We start from the raw sequence: 14,556 nt of genomic DNA on the forward strand, positions 1-14,556 counted from the left end.
CCCATCCCAAAGCAGGGTCACCTAGAGCAGGTAACACAGGAACACATCCAGATGAGTTTGGAGAGAGAGAAAGAGGGAAGGCTCCAGGCCGCCCTGGGCAAACTGTTCCAGTGCTCTGCCACTCTCAGTGTAAAGCTCTTCCTCAGGTAGAATTGCTTGTGTTCTAGTTTATGGCCTTTACTCCTCTACTATCACCGGGCAATACTGCAAAGAATCCGGCACCATCCTCTTGGCACCCGCCTTTCAGATATTTATATGCATTGCTGAGATCCTCTCTTGTCTTCTCCTAAACAAGCTGAGCTTCCACAGTCTCCCCTCACAAGAGGGAGACTCAAGATCCCTCATCATCTTTGTAGCCTCCACCAGACCCTCTTCAGTAGTACCTTGTCTTGCTTGTACCTAGACTAGAATTAAGCACAACACTCGAGATGTGGTGTCACTGGAGCTCCCTCCACCTGCTGGCCACACTCTTCCTGATGCAGCCCCGGACATCATCGGCCCTCCTGGCCACAAGGGCACTGCCAGCTTATGGTTAACTTGTCATCCACCAACACTCCCAGGTGCTTTTTGACAGAGCTGATGTCCAGTAGGTCAGCCCCTAACTTGTGCTGGTACTTGGGGTTATTCCTCCCCAGTTCCAGCACCCTCCATTTGCCCTTACTGAACTTTATACAGTTTCTTACCATTCAAACTCTGCAGCCTACCAAGCCCACTGAACGGCAGCACAGCCTTTGGCTATGACTAGGTCAGTTAACAAACAAATGCAGCACCTTTAGCACTACCTGCTGTGAACAAACACGAAATTAAGGAAAAAAAAAAAAAAAAAAAAAGTGGTGCTCAGGAAAGTTGCCTGTGTTGTGAGTTCCCACAAAGCCACCTCTTAACTTTGCTATTTAGCAGAGAAAACCATACCATTTCAGAGAAGTGTAGATTATTTTTCACCACTGGATAAGACTCCAAAATAAGCAGCTGTTTTGACAGCTTAAAGAGTAATGGAGGCAGAAACAGAAGGTGCAATACCAAGTGCATTTAGAAGGTCATGCTGTTGGCACAGGCAAATGCTTTGACTTCACACAAATTTGCTAACTCCAAGCTTCAAACCATTTGGAAGCACTGCAAAATGTCAATAAGCTGCCACTGTATTAGATGGTCACATCTTAAAACTCAATTTGTGAGTCCAGAGAGTCTCAGGCACTACCTGAGACACTCTCACTGATCTTCTAGAGTAGCTACCATGAGACATCCATGACCATAGAGGGTTTCATCTTCTTAAGTAGGTCCAATTGTGTAAACATACCTCAAAAATGGGCAGAAAACAAATTTATTTGATGTCTATGGTTTATGGTATCAGCTTTTTGAAGTTTATTTTGAAAACTAACTTGTTTCCCTCTAGATTAATAGTACTGGGGGTGGGGGGGGGATATTACAAGCTCCTTTTCCCTTCATTTCTCTTTATTTTACTGAAAGGTAAATTTAATTATATTTTGTTCTAAGCAAAGAACTGTGACCTTGAAGGATGCCATACAAAGTAGACATCATTTGACTTAAACCTAGAAGACTTTAGCAAACTAACATTATTTTACTTTGCTATACTACAACAAAGTAACAAACCAAAATTTTTTTAAAATTACCTGAAATCAAAGCCAGATATTCCTCAAGCATCTGTTTCTGTTTAACACTGCTCCTGGGCCAGCATCTTCAACTGCTGACAACCAGCAGGACAGTCCCAGCACTGCTCTGTGGTAGTAGTGACAAGAGCAGTGTTTCCAGCCCCCATGTGCTCTCCACCATGCCCTTTGACTGAAAGCTGTGTAAAAAATCCCATTCCCTCAAAAAGCACCCTCTGATAAAGATAATACAATAATCTCAAGGAAAGACTAGCCATAGAATAATAGTCTTATCACTCTAGTAAATGTGGGCATACTAAGTAATATGTATCATGCTATCACTACTGTTACTTTCTGGTTAAGAATCCAGTCCTTAGATGTTGTTTCTGTTTTCCCCCCAACAAAAAACAGAGGGATAACTCTTAGGATGCCACTTGTGCCATAATGGATTTATGCTGAGAAGTCCGTGGAAGAATTTCATAGGAGCACTTTCTGTGGCTGTTTGCAACCTAAGAAGCAGTAATTTTGAAAAGCTACTTTTTTTTTAATATCATATAACTTATTAGTAAAGAAAAGTTTTAGACATTAATCTGGTTTCAAATTCAATAGAAAATAATGGAGCTTTTGACTGTGCATCAGCCAAGAGGAACAAGGAAGATTACATGGTGAGCTGATTTCAAATACGTCAATATGTTTTGGAGTGTTAAATACCTAATTTACACAATATATCATCATTAGTTGGCTAATCTTTAAAGTTACATCTGAAAAAAAAAAAAAAAAAAAAGGATTTTCCCCCATGGCTGGCTAGCCAAGGATTGTCTTTCTGTCTCATACACTGAGGATCAAAAATTTAAGAAACATTAGTTCACAGAATGTTATCAAAATGTGTTCAAAACTATCCAGGTCTCTGAAAGCTAACTGCACAGATGTCACATTGCTTTCCACAAAAAGCAAGGTGAATATACTTCAAATGTAGCTTGACTTGAACTGGCATAATGTGTATTAAAACTATATTAGTAATCCAAAAAGCAAAATTATAAAATGGTTGAAGTCTACTGGTAACAGTGACATAGATTGTCTTCAAATTCATCTGTTGAGCAGACTTTCAAAAGTACTCCAGGATGTGTTGGTCTTCAGTGCTGGGTGTTGTTGCAGGTATCAATATATTGGGTTATATTCTTAAATTACCTTGATCCAGAATGTGAAATAAATTAATAATATAGTCCCTATAGTTGTAATTGTTCCCTGTCATCAGATTCTACAGAATCTAGGAATCATCAATCCACTGCTTTGCTGGCCAGTTTTATGTTACTTTTTTTCCAAAATAATCATTGTGCAATTCATCATACAGGGTGGAAGAATTCAGCATTCATCACGTTAGAATGATTCACAGGAGAGAAAAAGGAACAATTACAGGCAAATCTGAAAGATTACTTTCTACTGATTCTCATGATTCAAGGACTTTCTGAATGGCTGGTTTCCAGAACAGAAGGCAAAGAAACCCATACAAAAAATCTAATCTAAGTGATAAGTAAAATACACATTCAAACAAGAGGCCAGATCAAAAAATGACAGTCCTTATTAATTAGATCACAACCTAAGTTTGTCAGTTTTTCAATTGCTACAAAGCTCATTTCAAGTCAACTCACAAAATTCAGCCACAGATATATGGTTTATCTATAGTCTTTTCTTGCCCTTCTATTTCCACTGCATATTTCTTTAACTTTAGTTTGTGTGTGAATATCCTGCCTATGCTGCTTTGTGTAGTCTTCTTTCTTAATGCAAAAAAAAGATTTGGTATTTTTATACCCCTTCTCTTTGTTAATAATTTCATCACTGATCTGGGGTGGGGGAGGAAGGGAAGGAATGACTTCACCAGTAAAGTCAAAAGATTACTAGCAAGTCTCTACCATTGCAATTACTATCATTGATTCAACCATGGAAGACAATTTTTTTTAAAAAAAGGAAGAATTGCCTTAGCAGGTAACAAGTAACATTCTGAACAACCTGAAAATTCAGCTTCTGAATATTAAAATATTGCCCTTTTTTTCTCTCATGTTTGTAATGGACTAATATTTTGCCACGAATTAGGATTATTACATAGCCTGTTCTATTCTAAAGTGGAAGGAGAGGAAAAAAAAATATAACCCCAAAGGGGTTTTTTTCCCTGTTTTTCCTTAAGACAATCATTTCAGTGTACACATAATTTCAGTGGATGTTGGGCATTCACTTAAATGTACAGGATCTACCAGCCAGCAACTCATCTCCACAGTTTGAAAGAAACTGACATATTTGGGGCATGAACTCCACAAACACTGAAACAAACTCCCATATGAGGCTTTCAGAGGGAAATAACTTAGGAGAGATAGAAGAAAGAATAATTGATAGGGAAGCAGAATATTCTATTTTAAAAGGGACAGTGACAAAAGAATTACAGACTTACTGTACACTGAACATCAGTTTAAGAAAGAAATAATATATCAATATATCAATATCTTCAATGTGAGCCAATTTATGTCATATGTATTTAGTTTAAAAAGAACCATGGACATGATGAATAGAATTTGTTGCAAATATCTGCATTCTATTTTAACCTGAAAGGTAAATTAGAATTCAGTAGCACCTTGTCTTTCATACAGTATTCCAAATGCAGTTCATCATTTTGCAGACACTTAGCTCATGCTAGTAATTTTTCAGTGGTCCATTGGCTTTTAGTTTTAAGGAAATACATACTTACATTTGGTATATTATTTAGTAGCAAGGTCCACAGAGGAAAGAGTCTAGTAATAGCTCTATTCACTTAGGTTGAGAAACATCTGCTAATATGGATGCTATTCACATGAAGAGAGACAGTAACCAAACCCCCCCATCTTCACAATGCAGAGGAATATTAACAAAATAAATTTCCAGATGACAGGATATTCTGTGTTGATGATCTTTTGAACACAAAGATCATCAAGTCCGACTATTAAATGAATCACCCATCTGGAACCTGAACGCAGAGCCTTGGCATTATCAGCCAACTAAGCCAATTTCAGGATCCTTAACAGCTTCTTGAAACAAGAGTTTTATGCTTGCCAAATGTGACAGCTGATACGGATCTTCTGTTCAAGCTAACATTGTGATGCAAAGAAAACCCTAAAATCTTTTGTATTAGCAGCCAACTCTGTGTGACAGTGAACTCCAGAAATGCCATTATTCTTTTGTTCCCCAAATAGCTCCTGGTTTTAGGAAAAAACTTGCACAACTCATTCTTGTTTTCAGCTGACTGGTATAAATGGCCACACTAATCCTTGCTAGCAGATTTTCTCATTCTCTTGTCACAAAGAAAAGAAAACTGATCCATCATTCAAATGAATTCTAACTCTGATAGAAGCAAAAAGAGATCAAGAGCTAAGAAAGCTGGACAAACCACTTACAGAAAAAAGATCATGAAAGGATATGTTCACCCATTTTGACCTCTCCTTGCCTAAACTGAGTCTTTTAGTTTTGGAAATATAATTTTCAGTGTGACCAGTACATATCTGAAGTTTAATACTGAACTGTTGCTCACTTTTCATTAGCAGAAAGCAAGCCAACATTACGTACATTGTAACACTTAACGGAGTGTTATGTCTAGATCAGTTTCTTCATCATAAACCTCCTGCATACTTGAGCTCCTCAAAAGGCAGTTTTAATATCAATGATTGAATAAATACTGATGCATAAGGTATTACCAGCTTAAGGTTTTAGCATTCAACCATTTAAAAATGAGTTTGATTTACACTTGATAAATGTTGGTGGGTTTTTTTTGTTCTAGATTCCTTGAAAACTCCTACAAATACTGAGTCAAGAGAGGAATTTAGAGAAATAATAGCAAACACTCATCTGTCAAGTTTACACTAATTTTGTTGTAAAAACAGAGTATGACCTATGTTGAATGGAGGTTTCTCTTCTGTTCAGAAATGGTATTATGTGCTCCTTTATATTTGATTCCAAACAATACAAATTCATGGGTTTATCCTGCGGTCTTATAATTAGCTGCAAGCCAAAGCTTCTCTTGTTTTTTATGTGATTAATATTTGCCTAAAATTTGTTAACATTAATACCTGCCATTAATACTAATATATCAACAAGCTCAGCAATGACAGGCCAGCACATCTTACATTAACATTGTGTATTTCAGAAAAATGTTTACCTGCTCTGATTTCTTGCAAAAGGTATAACCAGTCCCTTCAAATTTATTTTCTATTCAAGAAAATCCAAACAGAATGCTGGCTCTTACAACTAAGAGGCACTCAGCTGAATTACACACTTTTCTTCCTCAACTATTACTGGAATTACTGCAAGATTTTTTTTTTTATTATTATTTTTGTATCCTGAGACCACTGAATACAATTTGATGCAATGTATCAGTCCAGTAGGACATCAATAGTTGACCATGAAGGTGATTTTAACTCTGCAGAAGCTTTGTAAACACTTGAAGGAGATTTCAGTTTAGGTCTGTCTGTTGCCCAAGCATCAGCCTTTGTGTATTATGTGTACTAACACAGTAGACTTTGCCAAGGCAGTGGTGACTTCAAGTGAAAAGAACACCTGTAATGAAGAGATTCAGAATTAAAAAACAGAACAGTTTACAACAGATAATTGTTTGTGGATATTTAATACCTTCTCCAGCACTCTTTGCTAAATGTTTGGTTTGCCCTGGGTACATCTTAATTTGTTCTAAGCAGTACTCCTAAGAACACCAGTAAGGATCTACAGACACAAGCCCAGAGTTTTAATGTTTCACAAGGTACATCCCTTTATTATTGTAATCACAAAACCATGATTTTGTACAGGAATGTTTAAGTGAACTTTAATCAATGCAATTAAATGTGTTTCATAAAGATCAGGTAAACATACTACAGAACAATGTGTTATAGAGAACAAAAATATCAGCTTTCTGGCCTTGCAGTGCACATTTTAGTGCAAGTATTAAGACACAATAGTGTTCAATTCAGCAATGTCTTGCAGAACATCATGCCACAGTCCACTTCAAAGAGGGTCAGGACATGCAGCTTTTTAATAAAATGCTGTGGTATATAAAAAAAGCCACATGTTAATTCATAAAATATATAGTGGTTTATTTGGATGATTCAAAGTGATTTCACTGTGGAATTTCGTTTTATCCAGGACAAACATCCAGAGTGTCTTGTCATTTGGAATATTCTTCTTTTAGGCAATGGCTTTGGCTTCAGGTAGGAATGCCTCCCAGTATTTTATTAGCTTGAAGAGAAGGGAAAATGACTCATTAAGTACTAAATGCTGGAAAACACAATGCATACCTACCTCTTCTTGCAGTAAACTTGCCTCCACAAGGCAAAGTAAGAACATAGGCACTTATTTCATTAGTATTTTTATATAGTGCAAGAAAAAACACAAGCAATAAATACACTAATCTGCCTATAGCTATAGATGTTGCCACATGTTGAATACAATGTTACAGAACACAATTATACAGATTTTTTTTAAAGATCAGTCACTTATTCTTACTGCCAAGATACTGCTTCTCAAACACTGAAAACTGTTTAAATGCTTTCCAACATTCAATAATATTTTGTACTTTTTAAAAAGAGCAATAAACATTTAAGAATTCAAGTCTCTTCAGTTAGTGTAAGTACATACTGATTACAATTTACTCTAATCTCTAAGTGGAAGTACCAATTCCACTTGGAATTTTGAGAAGATGACAAGACCCTCTGCTTGCCCATATCCCTGCAGGAGCTTCTCCACTGCTTCCCTGAATTACAGTTCTGCAAGGGCTGGGAAACTGCAATCATCATGTCATTCGCCAATACAGCACAGATTAACAGCATTAAGATGTTTTAGAAACTGCTGTGCTTAAAGCCCATCTTTTTCTAACTAACGTAATATGCAATGTATTATGTATTAACTTGTACAAAGCTTAAAATTCATCTTACCTGCTGTTGTGTTTGCACTAACGATTCTAAGTACTCGATAATAACAGTTTTAAAGTCTTTCACTCGTTCCTTCTGTTAATAAATAAATTATGGCATATTAACGTCTTAAAAATTTTACTTGTAATGTCAATATTATCTACAGTAGAACTGTCATTTATTTGGACAAAATTATACGTGCCTCAAATCTTCCCACTTCCTTGCGAATGGTTTTGGAGATCTGTTCAAAATCTTTTTCCCCTTGCTGAACTTTTGTCTCCCACTGGCAAAGGAAAGACATACACAGGTAAGATTTTGTGTTGTCCATTCAGTCTACACATATCTGAACTTTTTTAGCACATTGATAGTCACTTAAGAGCTAAAAGGACCTGCTTGATTGTTTTGGCCCATTTAATAGAAAATCTTACAAGAACAATTTCAACTTTATTTTATAGGATGTCATCATACCATTTATGACAAAGGTATCTTTAAGGCAATGTTATCTGTAGATAAAACGTAAAAATATCTTAAGAACATTTAACAACATTTAAAATATATTCTTCAGAAAACAAAATGGATCTCAAAGGCTTTACTTACTATTCCCTTTATAAACTTCATACAAAGGAAGCTAAACCTGTCCAATCAAGCTTTGAAGAGTCTCAAGTTAGTTACCCATATTTTCCTAATTCCAGAAGAGATGAGTAAATCTTCATCTCTGCCTCTGGTAAAGTATTTGATTATCACTATCATATTTCTGTTGCAAATGACAAACTACAGAGGATGTATTTATCTGCTTTCCAAAGCACAAGCTTTCTTTTTCAGTGGCAACTGTTTTCACAGAAAGCTGGAGTAGAAACGTTAGTGCAGTAAAATCACTAGAGGAAAATCCAGAAGAGGAGATGTTCCTTATGGGGTTTTGCCACTTTGGGAGCATTGCATTCAGGTAACAATATATGACACTAGGATGTTTCTCCTTAGTTTCTGTGAAGACATCGAGCCAGACAAGAAGGGATGATCAGCATCTACACTGCCCTGTAACTGCTTTTACACATCTACTACATTGTTAAATTTAAGCTAGTTGTGTAGATAAACTGAGAGCTCCACAGGGGACTAGAAGTTCTTTGAAATGCAACTGTATCTGTTCATCTCAACATATTAACTGAGAACAAATACATTCAGTTACATTTATTTTCATCAGAAAAAAGCAGCAGGGAAGCAACATGCTTCAATGTAGCATCTTTCTGTTAGCCATCCAGTGATGCTACTTACTCACAATAACGTTTTGTGATGCATTGTCAAGTTTCTACTGTGATATCAGATAAACACCATCTAGCTTCCAATAAATATCTCCATATTTGTATTTTTAGTATCTATTTATTCACAGTCTCCTGACTGCCCTTTTAGATATACATTATGAAGCTATTTAGTAAGTCATAATACTATCTTCTTCATGGAAGATCAGCCTGAAGAGTCAGCTAATAACTGAAATAGTATAAAACATGGCTAAGGAAAAGTAGATTAGGATTGTCCATACCTTCCTACCATGTCCCGAGGAGCCTGAGATTTCTGTGAAAGCTTCTATAGGCCTAATGAATTCAATATTTCAGTTTCATCATGCCCAAATCCCAAGTCCTGTGTGAATTGTCATGGGGTAACAGTTTGCTACTTTATAGTATCTGACAAGGAGAAATTTCTCATTCAGTAAGGTGTCTCTAGGACTGTTCTTTATCCCTTTATCCACAAAAAACAACTGAGTCAAGGATGACGCTCAAGCTGCTTAGGCTTCCACTTGCAATTCCTCTGCCAGAAGGAATTCTACACTACTACAGAATTCAGCAACTCTGAACACTTTTCAGCAGCAGTGAGAACACTCAATAGGCACATTTAAACTATAGCTTTACCAAAAATGTTCTCTAATTATCCAATAATGCAGGAAAAAGATTTCCTTCAGAAAAAAAAGCAATTATTGTAATATAAGGACTGGGGAAGGATCACTATTTCCCCACTAGTACCAGTAATCAGGAAATTTATTGTGCATGGATGGGTGATATCAGGGGAGGCAATCAACAAGAATGGTCACACAAGAGTAACTGTAGGTTTTCTCAGAAAACAAAGGACGTTTTTAAGGAAAAGAAAATCAAGTTAATGAGTTATTTATTTAAAGACTGTATGTGAAATATACCAAAGGGCAAAAAGAACAAAGGAGCATGTGGTTAGTGACCAATGAGGAAGCCAAACAAAGCAACTATGTAAAAGAGCTTGAAATCTGCAGTAACGTTCTTCCATTATTTAATGGGAGAGCACTAGAGCATACTTAAAATGCATTAGTGTTAAATAATTAAGTTGTCCTACCTCTTCAATTTCCTTGGTGAAGCATGATAGAAAAAGTGTATAAATTATGACACTTCAACATGTTAGATTTATTTTTACTGAAATTACACCATATATACATGCACATATATATGGGTAGAAAAGCTGCATATTTAAGCAAAACATGGGAATAGTTCTCTACTAGATGTCTTTGCTGGATTTACCCAAGTCATCCTAGCTTTAGAAATCAAGAAATGCTCCTCTGCCTATCCAAGTGAGCTTTTAACAGTTGAAAGAATTAACTTGTCCATGTCCCCTCCCTCCAATCTCCCAGACTCTGCAGAGACAGTATTAACTGTCTTACAGATCTTACAGTGAGAAAAAAATTGCACACATTTAGTGTTTTAAGTAAATTCCTTTTAAAAATTTCAGTAAATATGGGAAACAGCGAGTGATTTGTAAACAAAAATGGTATAAAGCAGCCATTAATGCAGAATGAATGAGCCAATGCAGAAAGGCTGACCTCCAAAATAATATTTGATGACATTACCTCTTTTATCTCATCTTTAGCTTGCTGTAATTTATCAGGTTTGTTAGCAAGTTGGAGTTTTGCTTCAGCTTCACGTTTTTTTTGTAAAGTGACTTGAGCATCTTGCCACTTCTGCCAGCATTTCATTCGATGGTCAAACACACCCTGTGAGAATAGACAAACTTATTAAACAATTGGAATTGTCAGAGGAATTATCTAAATTCCCAGTAGGAAAAAATATATTTGAGTATACTCAAAGAAACCTTATTGTGTCTACCATGTATTGCATTCCATTTGACATCATGCTTGCACAGTTCAATACCTTCCACAAATAGAAGGCTATTCAAATGCTCTTTTCAGAGCAGACACTTCAGTTCTCCAAATCATTTTATGCCTCTCATTTTACTAAAACACTACAAAACCAACCACTATGAAGTGCTCTATTACGCAGACAATTCTCTAAATGCAGATACTAGCAAACTGTTCATGCACATAGATTACATACATTTTCAGGAACACGTTTATGTTAGCAATGGACTAAAGCAGCAGAAGTAGACATATCAAAAAAAGAAGAAAACAAAAAGGAAAAAAAGAAAGAAAAAAGAAAGAGAAATAAAGTAAAAAAATATATATACTTTCAGCAACCTGGCAAGTTCAAAGGTGTTTCTGGACAGAATTTAAAGATACCTGTTCTCATGACTAAACCTAATCATGCTGTGCCTGTGCAGCATAGCTTACACTTAAATTGAATATTTGCTTTAATGAGATGTAGATCCACAAATTGCGTTTTTTTCTTATTTAAAGACACTACTGGCTATCTATCAAATACAGAATACCAAATTATTTTCTTCCACATTTATGTATGCTTACTTTAACAGTAAGTAAGTAATCTGACATAAACAGGTGCAGTAGAGTACAGTATCCCCAAATACTGTATACAGTCAGTATTGCTCAAAGCATAGATTTGCATTTTCTCTGGATCTTACCGCTCCAATCACATTTTCAATCACAGCCATTTTTATCATTGGAGTAACTCAGGAATGCTTTCCCTTTACTCTGCTAGAACATCAGGCAAAAACTTAATTGGGTTACATGAGAAAATGCACACATTCATTTACCCTAAACCTGTAAGATGAGGAATAGGACTTTAAACACTAAATCAGTATTTTTCCTGGTAGTACTCACTTTTACTGCAGCAATCAGACGAATGTAATCCCCAAGCAGTTCTGAGAACACATAGAAATCAGCAAAAGCTTGCTCTTGATGTAACTGATCTATCTTCTCCTCAACCTCTGCAAGCTGAGACAAAGCTCTAGATAGAGCAGTGTGGTCCTCTGAGTTACCTAACATGGCAGCACTTTTAGCAAAGGCAGCAGTGTTGGCTGAAAGCTCTGAAACACAGGAGTATGATTTAGGTCATTTGTTATATTACTCTGCAGTATATATCAGTGGAGTAGAGGTTTAACTTCACCAACTGAAAAGGAGCTAAAGATCATGATAAGATACACAAGGACGTCACAATGAAACCACATTTAGGAGAAAGACTCCTGTGCAAAACAACTCCCAGTCAGTAAATGCTTTGCGAAGTCTGCTAATGTCATGCTTACTCTGTCCAGAAAAAGATACGAAAAAGAAGTCACTTCAGTATTATCCAATTGCCTACTTCAGAGAAAATGCAGATCCACAAAACAATAGCCAAGTCACCTACAGAGCTAATTTTCAGAACAATTTTAACAAGTTTACAGCACATTTTTTCCATTTAGTTCAGAATGGGAAAAAAAAAACCCTTTCACAAAATCACCACTCCCATGAGTGGAATTTATTTCTTTGGTCTGTTTTATTGACTTTAAGTAACTTTTATGTGTGCATACTGTAATGTATTGTCACATTCTTATATACCTTAAAATTAAAAAAAACCAACCAAACCTCACATATCAGCATCTGTGAAAGTGAAGTTTTGAGCTAATTTATTAAAAAATACTGGTGCAATTGTCTCAAATCCCATGTAAGTAATCCTGTACAAAGTTTAGTTCCATGAAGGACCTCTGAACACATGTTTGGTCCAAATTACTTCAGGTTAGTTTGCAACTTTGATGCTCCTACAGAACCATCATAACACCAGAAGTGATTGCAGAAGGAAGCCATCTTCTGATATTTAAAACCTTAACAATTTAAACACAACTCTTAGAAGAAATCAAATGAACCAACAGTTCTTAAAATCTATAAGGTGTCAAATCAACCATCAACCATTTTCCATTACTTCTTAAATACTCCTTAGCCTTGAGGACAAGAGGCTAAAAATATTTTTTTACTGCAGAGAGTAATTCTTGATTAGAATTATGAGAAAGCAACTTATGATATTCATAAGTACTTTTGGAAATGCTCAAAGGTGACACCACATTTTAGCATAATACAATATTGTCAGAAAGCACATATGGTCTTCTTGAGCTACAAAGTCAAATTTGTGGTTTGTTTGGGGTTTGTTTTGTTTTGGTTTTATTATATTTGGTTTCTTTAATCTGATGAAAATCCATCTCTGACAAAGACCAGCACAGGTTATTACAATATGAACTTACAGGCTTTGGTTATATCTAAAATAAGCAAACAAAAAGCTGATATTTTCTGACTACTTATCTTTCCAGAAAAGTTTACCTTAACAGTAGCTTGAGGGTATATCATTATGCAGACTAAATTAAGAATAAAAAATTCCTGTGTAAGCACTTAACTCAGTTAACAGAGCAATACTGAACCATAAGATGTTCAAATGGATTTATGCAGCCACTTTTGGTTCAGAAAGAAATTACTCTTGCCATAAGAGCTAAAGATAAATTTATGGATGTCTACTGTAGTAGAATCATTTGCTAGGTGTGATAATGAAACTACAAGGGAAAAAATATGCTAGATCATTATAGTGACTCTAGGAATGAGAGATACTCTAGTTTAATTTAAAATTAATAATAGGTATCCAAAAATACTAGAGCAATTTAAAATAAAAGATAAAATTAGAAGCAGTAAAATACATTGTGTAACTATTTTAGTTAAGAGTTCTGATATGCTGAGCTCTTGTTTCATCACCATTTCCTAAGGTGCATGTAAAAGTAAAGTTACCTTTTCTGTGGCAGACTAATGCTTCAACACTAGCATGAAGCTTCCTAAGTTGCTGATCCAGATTCTCAAATTGCTGCTGTTTTTCTTCAAACCACTGACAAAAGATGAAGGAGTCAAGCATTACAAATTAGATTACCAACAACATTTCTGGTTCTAAAGAAGCAAATTATCCAGGATACTTCCAGGGTGGTCAACTGATACAGCTAAGAATTCAAGCCAATAAGGAAATTAATAACCCATTTTCTACTTCTACAGCTTTAAAATGCAATTGTTGAGGCTCATTAATTCATCTCATTATTCAAGCCAAAAAATCAGCTCTTACTGCATCCGATTCATTCATCTTGATTGTCATTTTGTTGACAGCGTCGGCAGCCTTGTTCACCATCCTCAATATTCCTGCTCCACTCAGAGCCTGGGTGTTAACTGCTCTCGGCAGCTGGAATTGAATGACAAATAAGGGCAAAGGGACCGGTTAAAAGGATGGAGGTTTAACTGGGCACAAGAGGGAAAGAAAAGGATATAGTGCTTTTTTTACTCCTATGTGTTTCAATATAGTGGAATCTAATTTCTCAAATTTACTACTTCTACACTCTCAAGAGGAAAACTTAAAAATATAGACCATTTACTTTTCTTCTACATCTTTACATTTAAATGGAACAAACAAACCACTTGTCCAAAGCTGTTATGAACTAGCCAAATGTCCTAAATGGCCACCTATATGCTACAATGAATAAACTCCCACTACAGGAACAGAGAAGCTTAGATTTACAACAAATTAGACAAAGGAAATTCTGTTACACGTTTAATTGTAATGCAAGACACACACCGCATGCTGATAATAAAAGGTTGATGACTTTTTGCTTTTCAATATAAGGCTATAAACATATCTCAAGTATCAAGAGTACATGTTATCTGCTTAGGTACTGAGAAAACCTCAGAGCTAAATTAACAAGCTTTAAATTTAATTGATATTATTATTCAGGCTAGATTGAATATGCTATACAAGGTGGCCCCTATGTCAGACCATTTACCCTTCATGTGATGTTTTGTCTGTCAGCAGCACTGACAAACCCACTGTAAGTTA

The 14,556-nt window shown here is 35.8% G+C and overlaps 1 protein-coding gene across 2 annotated transcripts in view; it reads right to left on the bottom strand.

Moving 5' to 3' along the window:
- Window positions 1–6,364: 6,364 nt before the first annotated feature.
- SNX2 (sorting nexin 2) overlaps window positions 6,365–14,556 on the bottom strand; it is a 31,346-nt gene continuing 23,154 nt past the window's right edge. For both annotated transcript variants that reach the window (XM_063422632.1, XM_063422631.1), the window contains exons 9-15: window positions 13,795–13,908; window positions 13,473–13,566; window positions 11,550–11,755; window positions 10,386–10,529; window positions 7,728–7,808; window positions 7,550–7,621; window positions 6,365–6,854 (exon numbers count right to left, since the gene is read on the bottom strand). In XM_063422632.1, coding sequence (XP_063278702.1) covers window positions 6,804–6,854; window positions 7,550–7,621; window positions 7,728–7,808; window positions 10,386–10,529; window positions 11,550–11,755; window positions 13,473–13,566; window positions 13,795–13,908 — 762 coding nt within the window. In that variant the 3' untranslated portion in view covers window positions 6,365–6,803. The remainder of the gene's footprint in view (window positions 6,855–7,549; window positions 7,622–7,727; window positions 7,809–10,385; window positions 10,530–11,549; window positions 11,756–13,472; window positions 13,567–13,794; window positions 13,909–14,556) is intronic.

The sequence above is a fragment of the Prinia subflava genome, chromosome Z (assembly GCF_021018805.1).
Source record: "Prinia subflava isolate CZ2003 ecotype Zambia chromosome Z, Cam_Psub_1.2, whole genome shotgun sequence".
NCBI lineage: Eukaryota > Metazoa > Chordata > Aves > Passeriformes > Cisticolidae > Prinia > Prinia subflava.